The sequence below is a fragment of the Podarcis filfolensis genome, assembly GCF_964270895.1.
Source record: "Podarcis filfolensis genome assembly, chromosome: 9".
In the NCBI taxonomy this organism is placed as follows: Eukaryota; Metazoa; Chordata; class Lepidosauria; order Squamata; family Lacertidae; genus Podarcis; species Podarcis filfolensis.
This window is the reverse complement of record NC_139610.1, coordinates 4,361,055-4,387,138: the sequence shown is the minus strand read 5'-3', so window position 1 is coordinate 4,387,138 and position 26,084 is coordinate 4,361,055. Positions and strand designations below refer to the sequence as shown.

Genomic DNA, 26,084 nt, shown 5'->3' with positions numbered 1-26,084 from the left:
ATAAAAATGATATATTTAAAAAAGAAACCCCAAACTTAAATGTTTGACCACAAAATGAAAACTGATCTCGGAAGAGCTGGAACTTCTCTGCAAACTGGGGTGTGGATGTAGATCCCTGGATTGATTTCTTCCCACTTCTGCCCTGGGAGACATTGAAACAAACGAAGGGGGGGGGGGGAGAAGGCTCCTCCATGACACACCCGGAAGCGACCTATCCAGTCCGCGCGTCTCCTCTACCCTCCGCAGCTCTCGGGTTTGTCCTTCGCGCACGTGACTCGGCGGGTGGAAGCGGGGCGCAGGCGCAGAAGGGGCAGCGTCTCCGGCCGCGGCTGCCGAGCGAGAGCGCCTGGTCTCTCTCTCTCTCTCTCTGTCTCTATATATATGGGGGAGAGAAGATGGCTCCCTTCCCTGAGGAGGTGGATGTTTTCACGGCCCCGCACTGGCGGATGAAGCAGCTCGTCGGGCTTTATTGTGACAAGGTAGGAGCGGGGAGGGGGAGGTTTCTGAGGGGGCGACGCGCCGGGCATAGCCGTGACGGGGGGGGGGCGAGGTGGTCGCGCGCCCCTCGTTACGTGAGGCGCCGGGACACGCCCCTCGGCCCCCTCAGGCCTCGCTCGGCCGGCGTCCGTTTGCTGCGTGAGAGGGGATGCGCGCGCACCCTGGGGGGAGCCGGAGGAGAGAGGGGCGCATGCGCAGCTGCCACCGCCTGGCGCGCGCCGTGACTCCTCTCGGCCACCGTCGTCCGCGCAGTTGTTTTCACACCCCCCCCCCCAGCGCCACCTTCCTCCGCTTGCAGGTTTCCCCTCTTTCTTCCCCGGTTTTTTTGCGCTTGCTTGCGAAGCCCTTTCCCTCGCAGGGCTCTGTCGCCGGCTGCGCTTCCTTCCCGGTATTAGCGGAGACGTGACGCAGCTTCTCCGCTGCTGGTGGGGTTTTGTATCTCGGATGAGGCCTTCTCGCCACACGTGTGCACGCACGTGTATTCCTGGCTTAAGAATCTTTTCCAAAGGCAGCCCCCCCCCCGAACGAAGCGCGGCCAAAGTGCCTTAGGCGCCGACTTTCCCTCCTCCACCCCCCTCCTCCACTGCGATTCCCAGCTCTGCTGCTACATGAAGGCAGAAACTCTGTAGAAGACATTATTGGACTTTTGATGACATGAACCATGCGTGTCCAATATGGACAAAGAAAAGCTCGTTCAGAAATCCAAATGTCAAAAAACATAGATGGTTGGCATCCCTCTGTGCACCTCCGGGGTTGAACTCTCCTAGAGTTACAGTGCCTGCTGTGACTGTAGAGACATTGGCATTTCTTTTCTCTGTGCTTCTCCCAGCAGTCCTTCCTCCTCCGGTCACTGCTGTGGATGAACAAGGATTCCCACATGATGAGGTTAATGTTTCCAGCCTTCATGTCACATTTGCAGTGCAGAGTTGGTGTGTCAGCAGGCGCAACTTAAAGGCAGATTTTTCTCTCCCTGTATCATTTTAGAGTGCACGTTCCTTGAAGCAGGTGTCTTTGCTTTTTAAGTTGGCAGCTTAACAAGTAAAGGAGAGCAAGGAAATGCAGAGATCGCAGGGGCCCAAGATAATGTATTGCTCAATGTATTTTGGTTATTACAGCTTCCTGATGGCATGTTTGGCTTGACCCAGTCAGTTTAGCCAATGATCAGGGGTTATGGGAGTTGTAATCCCAACAAGCTTTAAAAGCTCAAGGTTGAAGCAAGGTGGTCTAGCACACTCTGTAAAATAGGCAGTCCCACACTGTGAATGGGGAACATAACTGATTTACCTGGCAGCTGCGCACCCCTCTTCGCTCAAAAGTAATTTGCAACTACAGTGGTACCTCTGGATATGAACGGGATCCGTTCCAGAGCCCCGTTCGCATCTAGAAGCAAACGTAACTAGCGACGGCACATCTGCGCACGCACGCGTCGCTTTTCGCCGCTTTTGCGCATGCGCGTGACGTCATTTTGACCGTCTGCACATGCGCAAGCAGCCAAACCCGGAAGTAACGCGCTCCGTTACGTCCAGGTTGCCATGGAGCACAACTCGAACGCGCTCAACCCGAAGCACAATCAACCCGAGGTATGACTATACAATTTTTGTTAGCATTTTTTTCCACGTAGCAATGCAGATTTTGATTATTGAGTGTGTTCACGTGCCTTTATTTCAAGTTGCCAGTAAAGAATAACTTAAAACAATATAAACTGTAGGTTTCAGGTGGGTACTATCAAACTGTAGGGCAGGGCACATTCCAGGCTTGCAAGACTTAGTTTTTCACTAGATTCCTGAGGCCTAGTAAGTGGAGAGAGGTACAAAATACAGGTACTTAGAATTAAATCTCAGTCCGTGAGCGGTTTTTTTGAACCAGAACTGAATTGAACTCACACACCTTTTTTGAACCAGAACTGAATTGAACTCACACACCAATACACAAATATCCATTTCTGTGTACGCCTCTTCTCCACCCTTCTTCATGTCAGTAGCATAATTGTTGCCATTGTTAATTATCTGGGAGTAAGAAAGACTTGATCTATTTCAGGTCACTCCCACATGTACAGGTATATCCTGATCTACCTCCCCACACCCTGCCCCTGCTCTACTACAGGAAAGCCTTTGTAGAAAAGAGCAGCTCAGGGTAAACATTATTTGCAATTTAATTTTTTTTTCAGGTGAGGGGCCATTTTACTTGGCCATATGAATGTCAAATACATAGAATTTACTGAATATGATCACATGTAGTGTGTGTGTTGCTATAGTACAGCTCTCAACCCCCAGAGCCCACTTGAGATGACTGAAAAATATTGAGGCCCAACAAGATGGTGGTGCAGGGCAAATGGTGGCAGATGGAAGCGAGGTTTAACAAAATCAACATGCAGTTATGGACATCATTTCCCACTGATATTTAATCCAACTTTTGAATTTGCTTTTTTTGTCACATTTCCTTGTGGCAAGAAGTTCCATAGATCAGCTTTTCTCAGGCTAAGTACAGACATTTTCTCTGAAGGGACTGTGACTCAGCCTCTGCATTTTAGGTAGAACTTCCTGATCCAGAAGCTTCTAGTAGAAACATTTTCTTCAGCCATGGGTATTTCATTTTGTTTTTGTTTGTAGACAGGCGTCACTGTCAAAATATTATGATACTGTAGTTAGAAGTTAACATGGTGTACTGGTCATATTTACACTATTATTTTGGTATTATATGAAAAGTGTCTGTGGGAAACTTGATCTAAATTAGTGGTTTAAATTTGCCTCCCCCCCCCTTGGTGTTTTAAATCACCACCTTGCCCCTGCACTATCCTCTTAAGTTATGTTGTTTGTTGCTGCCAGTACTAAGGTCACTATCAGTGTGGGTTGATATTTTCCTTTGTTTTCCTTTGATGGAATATGGGAGTGGAAAGAAGAGAGGAGGAGGAGGTCCTCTGAAATTCTTAGTCTTTAATTAGTGCCTTTGCGGGGCTTACACAGTTATGTCAGAACATGCTACATAATCTCTGAAATAAACCTTTGACCTTAATTGTGTTGTTTGCAATTTGCGAAAGGATTTCTCTCTCTTCTTTTTCTCCCTCACCCAGTGTGGGTGCCATTTGAGAAACAAGAGTGCTGGATACTAGTGGCAGAGTTGGCATTGATCCCTACTTTGGGGGTCCCAAGGCGGGAAGAAGTCTTTGTTGTCTGGCCAGATGTTCCTGGTCTGGGTGATGAGGTTTGCCTGGACGTTGCCTCTATGGTTGTTCTGGGGCTTGTCCTTTGACTCTGGTTGGGAACACTGATACCTCAGAATAGACCATAGTCACATATTTCTAGTGTAGAAGGATGGTTGCCAACTTATTGTAAAAGAGCATCATCCTGGGCTATACTCCTGAGTGTAGGAACTGAATTCCTTGAACGTCTTTTTCAAGACATTTCATTTTCTGCCTTCATTGGTGCTAACATTATAGCCTCACTGGCACATTTTAGAGAGTGAGCTGAATGTGGTATCTTTCCTAAGCTAATGATTGAGTCTGTCCTGGATGTGTGGCGATGCCTAGAGAGGGATGAAGCATCCAGCCTCATCTGTTCCAGTATTCTGTCCTTGTATTGTGGGATGACCTCTGTTGAGAGTCAAAGGATGCCAGAGACTGGATATCCCAAGACACTTCATCTGTTGTGGAGAGTGTCTGTGACAAAATGAATTTGCAGTCCATAGCTGAGGGTCACTGATGGTTCCTTCAGCCTAGTGGGAGCAGTGTGTGTGTATGTATGAAAAGTCTCTGAACCTCAGCACTGAATGACAGTACAACCCTAAAAGCACTTTAAAAGCTTGTGCTCTTACCAGATTTATGAGCAAAAGCTTTTTTTCTATAATTACAACAACAACAACAACAACAACAACAACAACAACAACAACAACAACAATAATAATAGAAAATTTATTTATACCCTGCCGATCTGGCTGGGTTTCCCCAGCCACTCTGGGCGGCTTCCAACAAAATATTAAAATACAATAGTCTGTGAAACATTAAAAGCTTGCCTAAACAAGACTGCCTTCAGATGTCTTCTAAAAGTCTGGTAGTTGTTTTTCTCTTTGACATCTGGTGGGAGGGCGTTCCACAGGGCGGGTGCCACTACCGAGAAAGCCCTTTACATTTACTACTGAAGTTAAAACTGAGGTTTTGCTATAGTTGCCATATGTTAAAATAACTTTCCAGGACTTTTTACCTGTAGTAATAATGTGTTGTTAGGCAGGTTTTGTTTTGTTCTTAATCAGAGTTAGAAACACCTGTGGTGGGGAGGGGAAACACATTTGACCAGGAAAGTGGGATGGTGTCAAATACCTTTTTAGAGGATAACATGATTTGCTGAGTATTAGCCCAGAAAAAACTGATCATTTTTTGTTTCTTCCCATCAGCTTTCTAAGACCAACTTCTCCAACAACAATGACTTCCGGGCTCTCCTCCAATCCCTATATGCTACTTTTAAGGAATTCAAAATGCATGAACAAATTGAAAATGAATACATAATTGGATTACTTCAGCAACGCAGCCGGACTGTGTATAATGTACACTCAGACAATAAACTCTCAGAAATGCTTAGCCTCTTTGAGAAAGGGTTGAAGAATGTGAAGGTGAGCTTTCAGAAAGAAGAGTGTTTGGTTTCTGGGTGGTACAATGCAAAATCACATTTCTGAGATCATGTGTGAATTTGTGCAATCTCAGCGTAGTTCTGGTGCCACAAGGCTGGTTGTATATATGCTTGTTTAGAAAGAAGCCATGCTACGCTTAGTGAGGCTTATTTCTTGCAAGTGTGCTTTAGAATTTCCAGCTTAGTCATAACTTTCTTGTGCATCCTTGACTCCTCCAGGTAGAAGGGAAGGTCTCTAAAAATATGGTTTACTTCCTAGCAAGCAGCTGCTTTTTGTTGAGAGCAGTTTGGGCAATGTCAGCAGCTGACACTTCTGGCAGTATGACATGCCTGAATAACACACCTTATAAAACAGGTGTCACATGGGATGTGGATGAATAAGAACATCATAGCTTTAAGATTTGATGGGTGGGGAATCTTTCAGTTGGAGGGCCATGTTCCATCTTGACCACCCCTCTTGGGGGTCATATGCCATTGGCAGGAGAGGCTAATTCTGGAGTATGTGATTAAAGTGTCCATGGGCACACCATGCTCTTTTTCCTCTGCACCACCAGAATGCACATATAGCACACTCCTCACACATGTATGTATGCAGATTCTTACTCTTTCTTCCCTCCACCACACTAGGGTGGAAAAACAGCTGCATGGAGGGGTGTGTGTGATCTTCATAGGTATTAGTTAGGAAGGGTTTATTAGTTTAAGCCTTCCTTTCCTTGCTGTACTTTCTTTAAAGATAGCCAATTTTCCCAAGTGGCAGTTAGCATTGAAAACAGCCCTCCATTTGCACCAGTAGAAGGCTTTTCGCCCCAAGCTTTCCCCCAAGTAGAAGGCTTTTTCCCCTTATTCTGGCATGAGGGATTCACAGCACAAAGAGGGTAAGCACTTCCCTCCCCAGATGCAGTCCCTGCCTGATTCTTCCCTCCCAAAATTAGACTTGAAAAGCCAACCAAGGTTTTTTTTAAAAAAAACCCTGAAACTTGTCTGGGAGGAGAAGGGGGTTCTGCAGACTGAATGGAGGGGCTGCATCTGGCCCCTGGACTGCCAGTTTCTGACCCCTTTAAATGTATAGGTATATCAGAGAGGCCCATGAGTTTATAGGCTTCTGACTCACTGTATGTTATCTTTACAAAGTGGCATATGTAGTTACTTTTCCATGCTTGTGACATGTCAGACGGTAATCCTTTTAATCTTTTCATTTGTTGAATTCTACCGGTACCACTGCTAGTTTTCAATGCCTGTTAAGTACTTAAATTATATAATGAAATACTCCCAAAATCTGGTCACCTACAAGTTCTTTAAAATTAATCTGAAGCATCATCTGGGGAATTATTTCAAAATCTACCTTACTGTAATTAGACATCCTGACAACAAGTGTTTACATTTGCACTAAAATAATAGCATTTTAGAAATGAAATGCTAACATATTTTATATAAGTTGGTCTCTGGGCATCTGTTTTAAGACATCTGATGAAGAGGTGTGTTGTTTTTGATGGCTTGAACTTACTGTGGAAACTAACACAAACCAATTGGTATTTCAATATTGCTTCATATTTAATTTTAAGGATTTTAGAACTTAACAATTTCTAACAATTGATTGTAAGTGTTCAAATGGGACAAATGCTTAGTAATGGTATTTTTTATCATTCTCAGAATGAATATGAGCAACTAAACTATGCGAAACAGCTAAAGGAGAGGCTTGAAGCTTTTACCAGGGATTTTCTTCCTCACATGAAAGAAGAGGAGGAGGTGAGCTGTACTTGGAAATGGTTTCTGGCCATTACGTTCGACTGTACCCAGTGAATGGATGGGAATTGGATGGTTAATTAAGCTTCAGAATGCCATGTGTCCAAGCAGGCTTTAGATGTGCTTTTTGAACAGGAGGCATATTTACTTTGTGGCAAATGCTTGAAGCTTTAAGAGCAGTTGGTGGTATGCGGATTTTGCTATTCAAAGCAAATAAAAAAAGGGGGGAGCCTCATTGTATTCTAAGTAACTCTTTCGATTCTGACTGTGGTAGTCAAGAGCCTTTAGTCTTAGATTTGAGTGTCCTCCTCAAAAGACAAAACTGGTCTGCTGCCAAAAATGGCAAGCTCACGTCTGCTTCTCTTCTTTTCCATTTTCTGCAAGGATATTTGGAGCACAGTGCCATCAGTATGTTGAGGACACACAGCTCTATTTCTCCATTCTGTCACTTTTTTTCGGGAAAGGCTGTGAAGGTGGACCAGTGTCTGGAAGCCGTGATGGGATAGAGAGGGACTAATAAACTAAGGCGGAATTCTGATAAGATGGAGGTGTTGTGGGCCAGTAGTTCCCGGGTCTAGGAATTCGATGTACAACCTGTTTTCAGTAGGTTTATACCCCACTGAATGAACAGGTTCATAGTCTGGTAGTACTCTTGGGTTCCAATTTGTCACTGGAGTCTCAAATGGCTTCCATGGCTGGGAGTTCTTATGCTCAGCCTAGGCTTCTTAATCAGCTTTTCCTGAATCAGGATAGCCTGCCTGGTCTCAGTTGTCCGAGCTCTGGTGACCTCACACCTGGGCTACTGTTATGTGCTCTATGTATAGCTGCCCTTGGAGACCGCAACTAGTGCAGAATGCAGTTGTTAGATTGGTAAGTATGACAGCCCAATGTGACCAGTACCTGGATCACTACACGACTGTCATTGAGCTGCCAGACCCAGTTCAAGAATAGTTTGAGCATTTGTTGTTGTTTAGTTGTTTAGTCGTGTCCGACTCTTCGTGACCCCATGGACCAGAGCACGCCAGGCACTTCTGTCTTCCACTGCCTCCCGCAGTTTGGTCAAACTCATGCTGGTAGCTTCGAGAACACTATCCAACCGTCTCATTCTCTGTTGTCCCCTTCTCCTTGTGCCCTCCATCTTTCCCAGCATCAGGGTCTTTTCCAGGGAGTCTTCTCATGAGGTGGCCAAAGTACTGGAGCCTCAGCTTCACGATCTGTCCTTCCAGTGAGCACTCAGGGCTGATTTCCTGAAGAATGGAGAGGTTTGATCTTCTTGCAGTCCATGGGGCTCTCAAGAGTCTCCTCCAGTGCCCTAATTCAAAAGAATCAATTCTTCAGCGATCAGCCTTATTTATGGTCCAGCTCTCACTTCCAGTTTGAGCATACGGTGCCCTAAATGGCTTGGAACCCAATTACCTAAAAGAGCACCTTCCCCAGGCCATACAACCAGCAGGGGAGGCTCTGTTGGTGGTGTCCCCACTGGGGGTTGCCGAGTTAGCAGTGACCTGTGGCAGGGCCTTCACACATTGTAGGGGGTTGGACCAAATGACCCTTGGGTGCCTTCCAACTCTACAATTCTATGATTCTATGTCTCAATTTTTATGAGTTATTGTCTGTCCAGGTTCTAATCTGCAAAAGAACCTGCAGAGCTTGGTGATATATCAATACATTGTCTGAAACTGGTTGGAAGTTCAGATTGTGATAATGGCTTCAGAATTTTTGAGCTAGCAATATATTGCACATCTCCATTTGCTCCCTAGCTGCTGCCAGCAAAGCATATTTCACCCCTGGGCGCCCAGTGCTCGCTCGCTCCCTCTGTAGTCCAGTTGTCAAAATTGGCAGAGGGCGCCCAAGAACCTGGGCACCTGCCTGCCTACACCTTCGCTGGAGCAAGTGGGCTGCCTCCTTTCTCCTGGTCGTGCTTCCTGCTTGCTCCCTCCCTCCTCAGTCCACTCTCACCCATCCTTCTTTCAGACACCATGATCTATTGCTATATTGCGATGGTTTGCTGGTGATAATTCATGTTAAAAACCAGATATTGCCCAGCCCTACTGCAGCTAACCCTATGTGTATCTTGTTTCTCATCCTTGTATGTGTATCATATGTATTTGATGATCTTGGGCTGAGAAAGTTAAATGTCGTATTTCAAAAACAAGAGCAAGTTGGAACAATTGGGTTATTCAAAAAGTGACGTTTGCTGTGTATCTTAGGTTTTCCAGCCAATGTTGATGGAATATTTTACTTATGAGGAATTGAAGGACATAAAAAAGAAAGTAATTGCGCAGCACTGCTCCCAGAAGGAAGCTGCAGCAGAAATACGTAAAGGTATTAGTCTCTGGAATCAAGCCGAGGAACTGCAGAAAGCTTTTAAATATTCTGTGGATGAAAAAGCAGATCAAGGTGAAGGTAACCTTTTATTTGTAGCAATCTTCTGAATTTCTCAGCTGGTTTTCTAGAAAATAATGTCGCATAACTCCAAGGCACTTAAAATTATGTTCTTGCAACTTGTAGAGCTTTTGATGTAGGTTGCAGTTACTTTCGGTCTCTTTAGTGATCTTGTCTCTGTTATACTCAACTCAGGTCTGGTCAGTCTTACTCACTGAAACATTTTTCATATCCTAGACTGCGCATTTTCACCCCAGACTAGCTTTCGTTTTCTGATTGAAGGTAGTGCCGAATAATAATAATAATAATAATAATGCTGCAGAGTAGAGTCCTGCAGGAAAATATCTGGGTTGCCAAAACAAGTAGCAGCAGTGCTTTGATGAGCTTTCTTGAAAGTAGCAGCATTTATTTCCAAGTACATCTTTTACTTTGTGGTATAGAGATTAATAAGGAACACCTGCAGGATGGTAAGAAAAGGTTGGGAAATATTCTAAAATGGGTTGGTTATGTTTTTATTTTGAATTATGTCTATGGTGGTTTAATATTTTGATTTCATCCTGTGAACCACCCTGAGACCTGCAGGGCTGTATATAAATTTAAGAAAATAATAAAAATAAATAAAAACACAATGATTTTGTCCTGCATGCTGCTTTGTTTTTGGATGAAGTGGCTAATAAAAGTGATGGCTGAATTGACACCAGAGAGCTTGGGAAATAACATTTAGGCTTCAGTCCAGGACAGCTGAGTGTGCTTATGTTTGTTGGTTTTTCACTAGTTATACTTGTTTAATTGCTTAATGTTCATGCAATTTAGTAGCAGTTGAGTTTGGGGTATTTATGTTTGTTATTCTTTTGGGAAAGGATGTCAACACTCAGTGCTATGGCTCTGAGGGAGAGATGTAAAAGTTGATGGGCTCTGCCCCCTCTCCCCATTTATACATGCTGTCAGCTTTGCTTTTCTGCCACAGCTTCAGTGATGATTTTTTTATTGTTGCATTCTAAACAGAATAATACTCTTCAAGCCACTGCCAAAATACTGAATGTATTCCCATATATTTCAGAAACCGAAGAAAAAGGGCAAACCACCAATATTGTTGATCTTCCTTCTGAGGTTGTGCTGACTATTTTTAGTTACCTTAGCCCTCAGGAGTTGTGTCGATGTAGTCAAGTAAATAGCAAATGGTCTCAGTTGGCTAAAACTGGATCTCTTTGGAAACATCTTTACCCCGTGCACTGGGCCAGAGGTAAGTAGCTGAAATTCCCAGCTCTTTAGAAGCTTAGATTACCATCCATTTATGTGTAAAAGAAAAGCCATTAAGGAAGAAGGTATATAATTTCTGAGATCAAGCACTGTAAACGTAAATTACTCTTTTTATGGCATATCTATATTATTTGGCTAGTGTACACTTGTGAATAGCCCTACATTGACCCGTTACTGCTGATATACTACATACAAGACAGACAGAATTAATTAATTATGTTCAGTCTTAGTTATTTTAAATCACCAAGTTAAGACTGGGCTTAGAATTATTTATCTTGTATCTAACACATTTAGGGTGGCTAACCTGTGGCCCTCCAGCAGAAATTGTTGGATTCAACTTTCAGGGATGATGGGTGCTGTAGTCATACTATATCTGGAGGGCACCTGATTAGCCACACCTATATTACAAGATTCCTGCCCACCTAGCAGTTCGAAAGCACGTCAGATGCAAGTAGATGAATAGGTACCGCTCTGGTGGGAAGGTTAACGGCGTTTCCGTGCACTGCTCTGGTTCACCAGAAGCGGCTTAGTCATGACCTGGAAGCTGTCTGCAGACAAACGCCGGCTCCCTCGGCCTATAGAACGAGATGAGCGTGCAACCTCAGAGTCATCCGTGACTGGACCTAATGGTCAGGGGTACCTTTACCTTTACCTATATTACAAGATAATATCACCAAGGCAACTATCTGTAAACAAACAATAAACGTCCATAAAAATGGCAAAAGTAGTTTCCTTCTCAAATAGGTTTTATCATAAACAATTGCAAATGCAGTAAAGAGTGCAGTAAGGAGATTAAAATAAGTGTTTCAGTGCTCATTTTTTCTCTTTCCAAAATACGGTCGTACCTTGGAAGTCGAACGGAATCCATTCCGGAAGTCCGTTCAACTTCCAAAACGTTTGGAAACCAAAGAGTGGCTTCTGATTGGCTGCAGGAAGCTCCTGCAGCCAATTGGAAGCCCTGCCGGACGTTCGGCTTCCCAAAGAACGATCACAAACCAGAAAAGTCACTTCGGGTTTGCGGCGTTCAGGAGCCAAAACATTTGGAAACTAAGCTATTCTAAAACCAAGGTACGACTAGATTTTATTTTGAACAACTGCAATTGCAGTAATAAAGAGTCCACTTGTGATTAAAATTAAAGAAAAATTAAGGATTTTTAATTTTAATTTTCCTTATTCCGCTTGTTAATTCAGTGCAATTCTCTTACAACTGATTTTGACACCTCGATGACTAAGCTTTAGCAATAAACGTCTGATTACGGGAACGACATCCAAGCACTGAACCGCTGGTATGTTCTGAAAAGGGAGGGCCCTTTTCAGAACAGGAGAGGGGAGATACAAATTCTACATGTGCTACTTTCCCAGTCTCCAAGGATTAAGGACAAGGAGAGCAACTTGCATGATCTTTGTAACACCATTGTGTTTTCTGCTGGCTGACACTTCTTAAAAAGCCTACTCCTTCCTGATCTGTGTGGGTAATTCAAAGGTTGCTGTAACATAATTAAATGCTTTCTTGTTGGCTACTTAGGAGACTGGTCCAGTGGCCCACCTGGTGATCTTGATACAGATCCTGATGAAGAATGGGTAAAAAACAGAAAAGATGAAAGCTGTGCTTTTCAGGAATGGGATGAAGATGCTGATATAGATGAGTCTGGTAAGTTAAGGGGTGAACTGTATATCTTCCCTTTACAGTTTTGTCTTGGGTGGTCTAGAGCAGTGGTTTCCAACCAGTGTGCTATGGAACCCTGGGGTGCCTTGAATGATGGTCACAGGTGCCATGGGCGACACTGGCCTCTGTCCCTCTTTTCTTCCCTCTCTCCTCTGATGCCCTCTTGCGTTCCTGCCTCCGGAAGGATTGCACAGCTGTTGCAGCAGCCCTGGCTGCAAGCTCCGCAAGCAAATGGTGCCTCTGGGACTGGTCAGGGGCGGGGCTTCCCAGGTCCCTGAGGGGCAGTGGGAGGAGGCAGCTCTCTTTGGAGCGGGGAGGGGGGGCAGCTCAGAAACCAGGGGCGGCAGCTGTGGCTGCCCAGAAGACTCCCAAGAGGGGAGAGGAGGCTAAGGGAACACTCCACAAGGGAGGGTGTTCGGAGAAGGGCAAGAGGCTGCCAGGTCTGCAGGCAAGGGGTGACATAACGGGGCTCCTGAGCCCCACAGGGGTGCCGCACAAAGCGTAGTTGGTCAAGGGAGCCATGGACCCAAAAAGCTTGAAAACCTCATTTAGAGTATTATACTTGGCAAGGATACCTTGAGATCATGGCTTCTTTTTGCAGAGGAATAGGTCTGTTTGTCTGAGGGATGTAGACACTAGTCACCAAAAAAGCAAGTCACCAACAGCAGGACATTTAAAGGGGCTATTCTTTGATGATATTTATTAGTACTGCTGGTCTTTTTGACTGATGTTTAGAGTTAAGTAAGCATACTTGCACACTTGTAAATCTATATAATCTTGATTGCCATATTTCTCATAAAGAAACCGCCTTTTCTGTCGGTTGAGTTGTGCTTGACAGTTTCGTTAGAACTACCATGCCCGTCAAATTTAAGGCATAGTTTCCTTGCTGTTTTGGGGAAAGCTTGGTTTGTATGTACAGGTGAAACTTGAAAAATTAGAATATTGTGGAAAAGTTCATTTATTTCAGTAACTCAACTTAAAAGGTGAAACTAATATATGAGATAGACTCATGACATGCAAAGTGAGATATGTCAAGCCTTTATTTGTTGTAATTGTGATGATTATGGGGTACAGCTGATAACAACCCCAAATTAACAATCTCAGAAAATTAGAATATTGTGAAAAGGTGCAGTAGCTATTCAATCCATAACACCTGCAATGGGTTCCTGAGCCTTTAAATGGTCTCTCAGTCTGGTTCAGTAGGAAGTACAATCATGGGGAAGTTGTGCAGAAAGCCATCATTGAGACCCTCCAAAAGGAGGGAACGCTTCAAAAGGTAATTGCAGAAGAAGTTGGATGTTCCCAAAGTGCTGTATCGAAGCACATTGATGGAAAGTTATGCGAAAGGGAAAAGTGTGGAAGAAAAAGGTGCACAAGCAGCAGGGGTGACCGCAGCCTGGAGAGGATTGTCAGGAAAAGACCATTCAGACTTTCACAAGGAGTGGACTGAGGCTGGAGTTAGCGCATCAAGAGCCACCACACACAGACGGATCCTGGAGATGGGCTTCAAATTCCTCTTGTCAAGCCGCTGCTGAACAAGAAACAACGTTGGAAGCGTCTTACCTGGGCTAAAGAAAAAAAGAACTGGTCTGTTGCTCAGTGGTCCCAAGTCCTCCTTTCTGATGAGAGCAACTTTTGCATCTCATTTGGAATCCAAGGCCCCAGAGTCTGGAGGAAGAATGGGGAGCCATGTCATCAGCTGGTGTTGGTCCACTGTGCTTCATTAAGTCCAGGGTCAACGCAGCCGTATACCAGGAGATTTTGGAGCACTTCATGCTTCCTTCCACAGACGAGCTTTATGGGGATGCTGACTTCATTTTCCAGCAGGACTTGGCACCTGCCCACACTGCCAAAAGTACCAAAACCTGGTTCAGTGCCCATGGGATTACTGTGCTTGATTGGCCGGCAAACTCGCCTGACCTGAACCCCACAGTGAATCCATGGGGCATTGCCAAGAGAAAGATGAGAGACATGAGACCGAGCAATGCAGAAGAGCTGAAGGCTGGTATTGAAGCATCCTGGTCTTCCATAAGACCTCAGCAGTGCCACAGGCTGATAGCATCCATGCCATGCCACATTGAGGCAGTAATTGATGCAAAAGGGGCCCAAACCAAGTACTGAGTACATATGCATGCTTCTACTTCTCAGAGGTCCAATATTGCTCTATTTGCAATCCTTGTTTTGCTGATTTCATTTAATATTCTAATTTTCTGAGATTGTTAATTTTGCGTTTTCATCAGCTGTACGCCATAATCATCACAATTATAGCAAATAAAGGCATGACATATTTCGCTTTGCATGTCATGAGTCTTAGCTCATATATTAGTTTCACCTTTTAAGTTGAATTACTGAAATAAATGAACTTTTCCACCATATTCTAATTTTTCGAGTTTCACCTGTATATGGTAAGTTAGCTTCAGGATAGAAAACTACTTTTGCTCAGTGTCAGATTAAGACTGTTGACACCGTAGAGAACTACGGTAACTTTCATTGCTCTGAAGGCTGACCTCTTGTGGTGGTTGGCAAAACATGTAGGGAGATGCTCCGCATCTGGAATTTGTCCTTTTGACTGAAGTACTTAGGCTGCAGCTTTTATTATACTAATTAGCATTTGATATATAGATGTTTTTAAAATTAATATATTTGCATACTTTGTATATATGTCCATTTTTTATTCTTAAATTTGTCCTTTGATCCCTTTTATAGAAGAAAATTCAGAAGAATCCTTGGCTATCAGCATTATTCAAAAAGAAAAGGACTTTCTTCAGGGCTTAATTCATAATGTTCTCCCACGTGTAGGCACCTCAGTGAAAACAATTGTGCTCGCATACAGCTCAGCCATATCTAACAAAATGGTACAGTATACATAACGAATACATCTGGGGAATCTGTAAAGAATAATAAGGGTGCTTAAGTGGGTGTTTTTCAATAAAATAATCTCTTTGTTGCTTTTCTGCCTGCTCTGTACTCAAGGTGGATTAACAGTATAAAGACAGCAATATAATCTCTGACACAATTTTTATTGCAACCATAAACTGATACTCCATTTTCTTTTAAACCTAGGTCAGACAGATCTTAGAACTCTGTCCTAACTTGGAGCATCTTGATCTCACTCAGACTGATATTTCTGATTCTGCATTTGAAAGGTTGGTAATCCTTTGGGGTGTCTGTTGCTTACTTTGCCATTGGTAAATTGCCAACAGTATAGTAATTACTAGAGCCTTGATTATGTGAACTGTTTTTGGCAGGGAGAAATGTTAGTTTTGGAAGTTGTTACGTATCATACGCTACCTGCAGAATGAGGAAAAAAGAGTTAGACAAGGGTTATTATTCTGTCTAAGACTCTACATTCCATTGCTCCTGTCTCTGATAAAGTGTAAGTCTTTTGCTTCTGCGGCACATTGTTTCTGCAGAGCAGACCAGCAATACTTAGGCATTTTGCTATTAATCCTTAACTGATTTCTTTTAGTATTTTATGTATTTAGGGTTGAACATTCATTGATATGACTAATTTATCTGCAATAGCTTGAATATGCTGGTTGGGACAGTAACGAAATATTGGTTAACAAATATGTTAATATTTGTTTCAGTTGGTCTTGGGTTGGTTGCTGCCAGAATCTCCGGCATCTTGATCTCTCTGGATGTGAGAGAATCACAGATGTGGCTGTAAAAAAGATTTCCAGGGCCTTGGGAATTTTGTCACCCAATGAAGCAGGATCTCTGAAAAGTTGTCAAAACAGGAATGGAAAAACTGTGTGGAAAAACAAAGACATTGCCATGCAGGCCAGCAAAAAGAATTGTAGTTTGCATGATATTGCAAATGAAAATTTGATTAAAGGAGAAGGAAATGAAAGCCATTGGATTGCACCTGTCAGATCAGAGAGCTTTAACTCTGCCTATATCTGGATGTTAGATGCGGAAGATCTGGCAGATATTGAAGATGCTGCTGAGTGGAAACACAGAAATATTGAAGGAGTTTGTGTGGTAGAACCTTCATCAAATTTCACTTGTTCTGCAACATGCTGCAGCAAAGACATTTTTGGACTAAGGACTAGTATTTGCTGGCAGCAGCACTGTGCTCCTACTGCCTTGACCTACTGCGGTCACTCTTTCTGTTGTGCTGGGACAGCTTTAAGAACTCTTCAGGCACTCCCAGGATCCTCTGCACTATCTAAACATGCACCAAGGACTAGTAAACAGTCAGAGGGGAAAGACTTTGCATACTTCAGGAGTGCAAAATCAGACCATGAGACAGCGCGAGTTCTTCAGTTCCTCAGTCTGTCAGGATGTTACCAGATAACAGACCACGGTCTCAGGTATGTAGCCTCTTTAAAACCCCTGCCAAAATCCATTAATGCCATTTAAAAAACAAACAACACAAAATCATATTGTTATCTCATCATTACTTAGCCACTGAATCTGGTGGTAATGCATTGACGATTGGAGGTGGAGAAGTGCTTTGCCCAAAGCAGATATGATTATTCCTCTCCTCCCTGCCTTTGAGTTCACATTCCTCTTTTCTGAATTTTTCTTTCTCTTAGACTACAATCCTCTGTAAAGTTTTCTCTTCCAAAATCCGGGGTGGGGAGCGGAGCTTTATTTTCTAAAAAAAAAAAAACCCCAACCCTACACTTTCCCCTCTTCTGGTGTCTCCTTGCCCCCCCCCCTTTTTAGGTATATCTGAAGACAATAAAAGAAAACATGTTTGTCATTGGGAAGAAAGCTCCCAACCAAACACTGGATGCTAATCTCTCCCTGCAACTCAGGATGACCTTAACTGCTCTTCCATCTCAACTGGATCTGGGCATCATCATGTTGCTGATATGTGCTCCCACTGGAGTTCCTATGACTACCATCTTCTATAATACATGAAACCAGTTTCTGGCTTGGAAATTGAAATAGCCTTTGGGATGGATGTGTGCGTCAACATTCACCAGACATTACAAGTTAGAACTACACACACAAACTCAAGCGGTCTTCAAAAGGAGGGTTTTCTAGAACAGGGGTGAGCAACCTTTTCCAGCAGGGGGCAGGTCCACTGTCTCTCAGACCATGTGATGGGCCGGACTATATTTTGAAAAAAAGATATGAATTCCTGTACCACACAAATAACCCAGAGATGCATTTAAAATAAAAGGACACATTCTACTCATGTAAAAACATGCTGATTCCCAGACCGTCCGCAGTCTGGATTTAGAAGGCGAATAGGCCACATCTGGCCCCCAGGCCTTAGGTTGCCTACCCCTGTTCTAGAACATCTTGCCACCAGTTTAGACAGCTACATTTGTTCTGCTGGGATTCACTGTTAGATGTGACATAGCATGGGAGACATCCACTTAGAGTATGTGCAAAAGCTAACTTGAGAAGGGAGCATTGGTTCATTTACCTTGAATAGGCTTTCTAGATTGGCATAGGAAGACATCCGGTGCCTTACCCCTGTCTCTTAATAACTGCTGTCTACTCTCATGCACTTCAAGCCTCATCAAGTTTCTTGATGCCAGGTTACTCCTTTTTTGTTATTACCATGGTCAATTTCTTTTGTGATCTAACTCTGATTTGTTTGCTTATTTACCTATCACTACTATGGAATCTCTGCTTTCCTCTAAGCTTGGTTACAGACAAAAGTCAAACGGGATCCTATATGACTGTAGTATCCCTACTTTACTCCATTGCCCATCTCTGTTCCTTGCATTTCATCCTTGCATTTCATCTATGGTAGGGCTGGGTGAGCAAAGGAGGTGTCTAATTCTTAGAAAGTTTTGTTTAAGTCTGAACAAACCATATATTCCAGCAGGGCCCTACACTAATAGTGGCAGTCTTGAATTCATTTTGCATGAAGCAGGGTAGTATTTAATGAACTTTATGGCTGCTATAATGAAGGTCGAGGAAAGAAATGCTCAAATATCAAAAGTCCTGAGTGGTTCAAATGTATATATCATCTTGCTCAAGAAGCAGAATTCTCCTGCTACGTGTTTGGTTCCTGGCATGGTCTTAATGTGCCTTTATTTTCCACATTAGGATGCTGACTCTGGGAGGTGGGCTCCCTCATCTAGAACACCTCAATCTCTCCGGTTGTCTGACTGTAACCGGTGCAGGCCTGCAGGATTTGGTGTCTGTATGCCCTTCTCTGAATCATGAACACTTTTACTACTGTGATAACATTAACGGTAATGTCTTTTGAATAAAGTACCTTTTAAAAGCATTTATATTTAACCCTTGGAATGTTCAGAATTTGAAGCCACTTCCTTTCTGTAGTTGTAGGTCCTCTGAGTTACGTTAGCCTTTCATTGTTAAAAGTTTAATGTGTCTATGAAGGCATAGATTTAAATATTACAAGTTCTTCTATACTTCCCGTTGTACCGTGTTAGCTGAAGAGAGCTAATTTTACCATTATTGAGGAAATTATCTGGCAGTTCAGAGGAAACTTACGTTAAATGCCAATGAAGATTTGAAAATCATCAGGCCTGTTGCGAAATTCTGTTTTATAGCAGCGAGGACAAGACAGGCAGTGGTGACATTGTTAGCCGGGGAATGACTACTGATTATGATCTCTGGAATACAGATTTTAGCTGAAGGAGTGTTATTTTTAATGTAAATAAGTTTATAGGGAATTCTTAATTACATCTGCTTCTTTATGCGGTTGTGGCATATGTTGCTGTTGTTAACTTTGCTGTCTGATCTTTGACCGCAATAAAGATTGATTGATTGATACCATTCTAGACATAGAACAGGGAAGCATACTTGTGGTGGATCATTTAAAATCCCATTTCAGTGAAGTAACTGGCTCCACCTCTTGATAGCTCTCATTTTGATATAAAGAGATTACATTAGGATTGAAAAAGTTTGAATCAGTTGAAAGAATAATGTTAATATGGAGTGTTGTGTATCTTGAGCAGTGTTCAAAACTCCCATTGTTCTAGGCGCATTTTGTGACAGGGAATATCATTAGTGTGAGCAGTTTCTGAGCTCTGGGCACAGTACTGCGCCTAAGATTTCAGATTAAAACTGCAGAATGGAAGGCAAGGAGGACCTTTTTCTGCCTCCCCACTTCCAGCTACTCCCTGAAGACTGGAGAAGAGATCCTCTTAAGAATATTAGATGAGTGGGCAGGGGAATGACTAGACCTTGTGAAAAATGAACATAGTATTTCAGCTGCATTTCATTCATTTTTAGCTTTGGATTCTTGTTATAGAAAAGCACACCTAGGCATTCTGTTGTTGCACCCGTAACTTGGATTAAGGTGCCATTTAGCTCCTAGCTTTCATATCTCAGTTGTAACACTGATCTTGAGCTCTTGAAAATGGATTGATTCCGTTTAACATTTGCTGCTAACTTCCTAACTATTGAAATGCCTTTGTTTTAATATGACAAAAGTCATGGTAGTGTACAAGGTTGAAATCCTATTAAACCTAGCCTAGACCTCCGTGTCTTGTTAGCACAGGTACTTTGACTGCTTTGTTTCACAGAAGAGGAGCTGTGATACTGGATTAGTTATTGACATGAGACAACTCTCAAGCTAGTAGACCGCAACGTAATTTCCCCCTCCCAGGTCTGCCTCAGATAAGATTATTGGAACAAACTCTGAATCATCCTATTACTTCTGAACGTTTCACAAGTCTGTATCCGTATCTCTTCCAGTAGTGTTAGCTTTGTGCTCCTCTTTGAAGTTTCTCACAGCATAAATGGAGAGTTCTCTTTTTTTAATAATTTGTCCTTAGTGAACAGTGGATGCATGAATGGTTTGTCTTAAGGTAGCTATTGGAGGCTGCATTTTAGGTTGTATTTTAATCCTGTTTTTATACCTGATGTTAGCCGCCCTGAGCCTAGTCTTGGTTGGGGAGGGCAGGGTATAAATAAAATTTTTTTTATTATTATTATTATTATTATTATTATTATTATTATTATTATTATTATTATTAAATGAATAAAATGAGTTTGGGGCCAGTTGAAATTAGCCTAAGGAGCAGACTTACACCAACCCTTTCAGTAACAACAACAACAAATCCTCATTGCACAGTTTATTACCTCCCAAAAGATTATGCTGTTTGGCTGTTTCAGGAAAATAAGACTAATTTGTCCTATCTTATCTGCTATTGAGAGGGGCTTGCCCAGGTTTTGTTTTATTTTGTTCCTCTTGCATGGTACAACAGAGCATTTTGCCTTGCCGACAACCTAAAAGTCTAATTTAACGTGTGTAAGTGACCAAATGTCAGCCACTGAAAAATATTTCACCTTGGCTAATGTTTGAATAAACTGTAACTATTTTGCTGGCCTCATCTTTAAGAGTAGATTGTGAAGAACTGCTATAATGGATAGCTCTTAACATAATATCTCTTCTCAAAATGTAAGTACTGGATGGTTCATGCCTTAACAAACATTTCCTTGTTTGGGTGTTGTTTCCCTTTGGGATGGGTATATGGGTTTGTTCACTTTTAAGGAGGGGTCATAAATGCTAAAGCCCTTCAGTGCCTTTAGGCTAGGCAACTATGGTATTCAATTCCAGCTATGCCTTGCCCTTCATTTTTGGAAAGCCCATATATGCTGCAGCTTCTCACCTACCTGTTTTTCTTGCTGTATAAATAAATAAAGCACCACACTGACTGCATACCTCCCTTATTTTCTCTGATGGTGTGTGCTCATGCTGCACTTACGACAAGGAAAGACAAGGAAAAGCAGATTCTGCTGGGGAAGAAATAATGCTAAGATACCCAAATTTGCTTTGATAAGGACGAATAAGGCTGTGCTGTGGGTGTGATGCTCTTCTCAAGAGTGCAGAACAAGGTGATGGCAAAATGGGGGGGGGGGTGGCTCTCTTAGCTGTGTGTTGGAACCAGAGGTCATCATATGTACTTGATCTTCTGGGAAATCTGTTTCATTATTAGAAAGTAAGTTCATAAACGAGCTCCAAGTTGTTGGATACAACAGGAAATTAGTTGGTGAATGTGGTAGTGCACAGAAAGTTGAAAGATAACAGATTAATTCAAGTTAAATGGGTGGCACTGTGGTGTAAATCACTGATCCTTGGGCTTGCCGGTCGGAAGGTCGGTGGTTCGAATCCCCGCAATGGGGTGAGCTCCCGTTGTTCAATCCCAGCTCCTGCCCCCCTAGCGGTTTGAAAGCACGTCAAGTGCAAGTAGATAAATAGGTACCGCTCCTGCGGGAAGGTAAACAGCTTTTCCGTGCGCTGCTCTGGTTTCGCCAGAAGCGGCTTAGTCCTGCTGGCCACATGACCCGAAAAAACTGTCTGAGGACAAATGCTGGCTCCCTCAGCCAGCAAGATGAGTGCTGCAACCCCAGAGTCGTCTGCGACTGGACTTAACTGTCAGGGGTCCTTTCCCTTTCCCTTCCTTTCTCTTTAACCTAGTTTCAGTACTAATGGTGACAGTACCTTCTGAAAGAATTTTTCTATACTTATTCCAAGTTCTTAAATTTCTGTAAAGCTATAATAACACCAACTGCTAGTGCCCTACTACTCTCTGGCCCTTTAGTGAAAGATGTTAGACTTTACGGGTGACAGGAACAGGTCTTTCTTGGTCACACATTTTTTGAATGCCCTACCCCCAGATAGTACAATACGCACTGTCATTGTTGACTTTTAAACAAGCTTTTGTTATTTATAGTTTGACCTGAGTTAACCAATTGCTGTGTTTTATTACTACAGCTCACTTGAAGAGAGATGTGATATGGTTTTAATCTGATGGTCTTATATAGTGCACTGTTGTGAATCTTTGTGTGCTGCCTTGTGATGGCAATGTGCCTGAAAAGCAGTTTAAACATTTGCAAATAAATAAAACAATTCCAGCTCTATAGTGTAGGGCTTTTGCATTCTCATAGTGAAAATGTGAAACTAACTAGCCGAACTGATGAGCTTCATAATACACCCTTTAAATTAGGTACTGCCAAACAGATGTCATCCTTTTCTGTGAAGTGTTAACATTTTCCCCTCCCAAAGTAAATGGCTTGCTAAATGGCTTTTTTCTTTTTTGAAATATGGAGATAATGATACATTCCAAAAAATATATATATCTGTAACAGTACCTTCTTACCTGTCTATATTCTTGCTGACAAGGTGTAAGTGCCAAAAAAAATCCCTCTCCTGATGGATGTGTTCTGTAAGTTGAGAGTGACTAATTGGATGCTACTCTTAATTACATGAATCAAAAACAGGAACCAGTATCTCCTAGAAAGTTTTTTATAGTATACTTCAACAAAGTGTTTAGTGCAGGAGATTTCTTCTTTATTTTAATTTATTCATTCTAAAATTTCCTGTTTATTACTAAAGTGGTGAGAAAACCATTCCTTAATAGAAAATATTCTGTAAAGCATACTTCCATCTTTTGACCTCTGAATTGTAACAGCTTCACAAAACAACCCTTAACTTCATTCCTTTAGCTAAATTGCCATTATGTTTAAATGGGGAGACTTATTTTTTTCTGTCACTTTCTTGTTAAAAGTTTATTTCCCTATTTAAAGTGCTTTTTAAAAGCCAAACATTTTATACCTCTAAGGGTATCCTTCTTACTCAAGTTTTTTTTTGCTGTTTTTCTAGATCATATTTCTTGAAACATCTGTTTAGTTTTTTCATTTCATTTTATCACTTGTGAATTGGTATCGATTGGGTGAAAGAGATCATTCAGTTTTTCCCTGTTTATTGTTTTGCAGCAGCAAATAATTAAATTCTGCCTGCCCAGATTTTCCTAAACTTGTAGCTTGAATATAAGATTTGGGATTACTTACCTGGAAAATGATCCTACTGCATTTAATTAAACTTAATTCTGAGTTGGCATGTATAGAAGTGCACTGTCAGAGTACTTTGAAAACTAGCAAATAAAACACATTGAATATGATTTGTTGGGTAAAAGGGAAAGCATTTGTGGTTGGTCTTAAAAAATGCTTCAGTCAACTAGGCTTTCATCCATGACCAAAGGTTTTTTAGTTAAGATTTGTGTTTTGCGGTGGGGGAAGATACATATTTAGTGTTGGACTCTCAGAGAAAAATAAAATCATTCAACCCTTCCAGAAGCTAGCTAGTTTTCTTCTTGATCATGGAAATTCTCTAATTCTGAGTTTGGGGCGCAAAACCACAGTTTTTCTGATCTTCCAGCATATACTGTATTTTTTTGTGTATAAGACACCCCCTATTTTTAGGGACTCAAAATTAAGAAAATGGAGGGAGATTGCCCCCGTGTAGAAGACTATCTCCCCTTTTTAACATTATTTTTTAGTAAAAAAAAACCCCTAGTCTTACACATGGAAAAGTATGGTCATGATTAGATGAGGATACATAGCCTAACTTGAACGTATTTCTTAAAATTCTAATTCAGAATTGCTATTTCTCTAGTTTTGTCTCAGTAAATTTCACCTTCAAACTTCTTAAATTAAGGAACTGAGTATCCGTCTAAGAACCAAACTGCATGTTGATTAATGTCACTCACACTTTTAAAAAGCACAAACTTTGCTTTTCGAGGAAAACCAGTTGCACTCTCCCAGTCTGAAATGAGACGCTGCCTTCATTTCTTGCCAAGAATACCTCCCTCTCCAGCTGCTTTTGCCCAAAGAGATGCTGTTTATTAGCACAAGGAGCAAATAGCAGGTTGGGAGATCAAATTTTGGCAGGAAACAAGTGTGAACGCTGGAACAAGACACTTTGCCTTCAGTATAAAAACTGTAGTTTGGCCTTATGACAGGGCAGAAAGAAAGAAAGAAAGAAAGAAAGAAAGAAAGACACATATCTTTATGAAAATTGGTCTATTTAACCCAGGTACATGAAATAAATGATTTTACTTGCAGCCTTATAGGAGGCAAAGCACTGCTGATCGTTTCATATGATCCTAAAAACACATCTGTTTAGGCAAGCCTTTCCCTGATCTTATGAATTGGTTATTTTAACTGTTGCTGTTTAAATTGTTGTGCATTTTAATTACAAATGTGCATTTTAATTATGGATTTATTTTATAGCTGTAATCTGCTTAGAAGCCATTTTGACATATAAGCTGTTAATTAAGTAATAATAGTATTCTGCTGTTACTTGAAGATGCCCTTCACATGAATCCTACAAGATGAATAGCCAGAAGTGTGTGTTTGGTGTATTTCCAGAATATTGAATTGTAGTAACAAATGTTGGTTTCTGTAATGAAAGAGGTTCATTTCCCCCTTAACTGTTTTCAGACATGTTATTATTTGTTAACACACCCTCACATACTTTCTGTCCAGTTTTGATTGCATAAAATACCCTGAGTATTGCAAGGAGACAGCAGGGTTGGTCTGGCCAGTTTCATGGCTTTAATTCATTAAGATGAATGTCTTGTGCCTGAAATAATATAGGGCACCTGTTTTTAAATGCATATGTGGCTTTTGCCAATAGTGCAGTAATTTCACTGTTTATTAAAATTACTTGCAAATGAAGGTAAGTGATGGTTGCTGAAACTTGGTAAAACTTTGGTATGGGACTTAAAAAAAATAAATTATAATCTTTGAGCCAGAACTCATCAGACTATACATTTGGAAAACAGATCATCTATTCTGGAGGGTTTTTAAAAAATTAGGTGCTTTATCATTTCTTCCAAGTAAAATAGGTAGCTCATACAGGAGCTACATTTGTTAAGCCCAAGGAAGCTAACCTGGACCCTCCAGATGCTGCTGGACTCCCAACACTTATCATCCCCAGCCAAGGATGATGGGTTTTGTAGTCTAGCACCTGGAAGTCCACAGCGCTGCTGTGAAAATAATATTTTGCATATTTAAATGTGGTATAATCAGTTGTATACCAGTAAGATATTGCAATGTGAGACTTTGAATGAATATGAAATATCCCTTGATGAAAAAGGCTATGAATGGCTACTGCACAAGATGATCACCATCCCTTTTTTCTTCCTTTCACATTTGTTCTGTCTTTACACAGGTCCTCACGCCGAAACCGCCAGTGGATGCCAGAACTTGCAGTGTGGTTTCAGAGCCTGCTGCCGCTCTGGTGAATGACCTGACTACTTTCCTTTTCAGTCTACTTCATTAGCTCAGCAGGCTTCCTTTCATGCACTTTACTTACAGTCCGCATCTTGTGTTAACAGTTCCCTTCTGAAGTGCAAATTGTAGGTCCTTTCTGCCCCATAATTCAGAATCTTATAAGCAAACTGTGTAGGGTCACACCATTCTCACAATGTTTCACTCTGATTTCGGAAGGTGAGAGGTTTAATTCTTTGTGCCGTGAAACTTACTCAGATTGTTTTTGACACTTTCCCCCTAACGTTTGGCACTTAATATTTTTATTTTGTGTTTTGTGCTAAGCCCTTAAGATTACTATTTTTTAAGCTCATTCTTCAATATAAATATTAAATACATCTGGATAACAATATATATATTGTTCAGTAGTGATTTCTCCCATAACTTCTGATCCCAGAATTGTCTTACTGCAGAATTACAGATACTTTGTCTTAGCACTGACTTCCTATGTTATAAGCTTAAAGAACAGTACATGGAACATTCCCATCAGCATCTGAATTTGTTAGAGTCTGGATAAGTTAGCAAGCCAATGACTGTTTGCCACATCTTTTTGTGGGCTTCACAAAGTATTTGCTTAACTGTAGTTGCATAGCAACCAGGACCCCCTGTATTGTCTATAGAAATTCATTAAAGACGCTGAATTCTGAAAGGGACTTTCCAAGAAGTGATTTCTCTGCTGTAAGAGCAACTGAAATAAATAAATTTTCAGCTTTAAGGAACTTGCTGGTGGTAATCTGCTCATTTGAATGGAGGGGAAGTTCAGTTGCATTGCAAAATAACAATATTGTTCCAGCAACTTGAAAGCTAAATGTGTTGGTAAACTTTTTAATGCAGTATGGCCACAACTTACATGTGTTTAACGTGTGCAATTTTAGCTTAACACAGTTGAAGGGTGGTTGAAATCACATAAATGC

The 26,084-nt window shown here is 41.7% G+C and overlaps 2 protein-coding genes across 3 annotated transcripts in view; one reads left to right on the top strand and one right to left on the bottom strand.

Moving 5' to 3' along the window:
- The first annotated feature begins 201 nt into the window (after positions 1–201).
- Positions 202–25,889, top strand: FBXL5 (F-box and leucine rich repeat protein 5). Of its 2 annotated transcripts, none has more exons than XM_083630361.1 (11): positions 202–479; positions 4,885–5,100; positions 6,768–6,863; positions 9,071–9,260; positions 10,306–10,488; positions 12,031–12,156; positions 14,878–15,026; positions 15,235–15,317; positions 15,762–16,487; positions 18,190–18,338; positions 25,073–25,889. In XM_083630361.1, the coding sequence occupies exons 1-11, from the start codon at positions 396–398 to the stop codon at positions 25,147–25,149; spliced, it is 2,079 nt and encodes a 692-aa protein (XP_083486487.1). In that variant the 5' UTR covers positions 202–395; the 3' UTR covers positions 25,150–25,889. The 2 variants fall into 2 exon arrangements, with proteins under 2 accessions (XP_083486487.1, XP_083486486.1); XM_083630360.1 differs by having other exon boundaries at positions 263–479; positions 9,071–9,266.
- The window catches only part of CC2D2A (coiled-coil and C2 domain containing 2A), a 52,309-nt gene continuing 51,901 nt past the window's right edge, over positions 25,677–26,084 (bottom strand). Inside the window, exon 37 of the mRNA XM_083630054.1 lies at positions 25,677–26,084. Within this exon, the coding sequence (XP_083486180.1) occupies positions 26,042–26,084 (43 nt within the window). The 3' untranslated portion in view covers positions 25,677–26,041.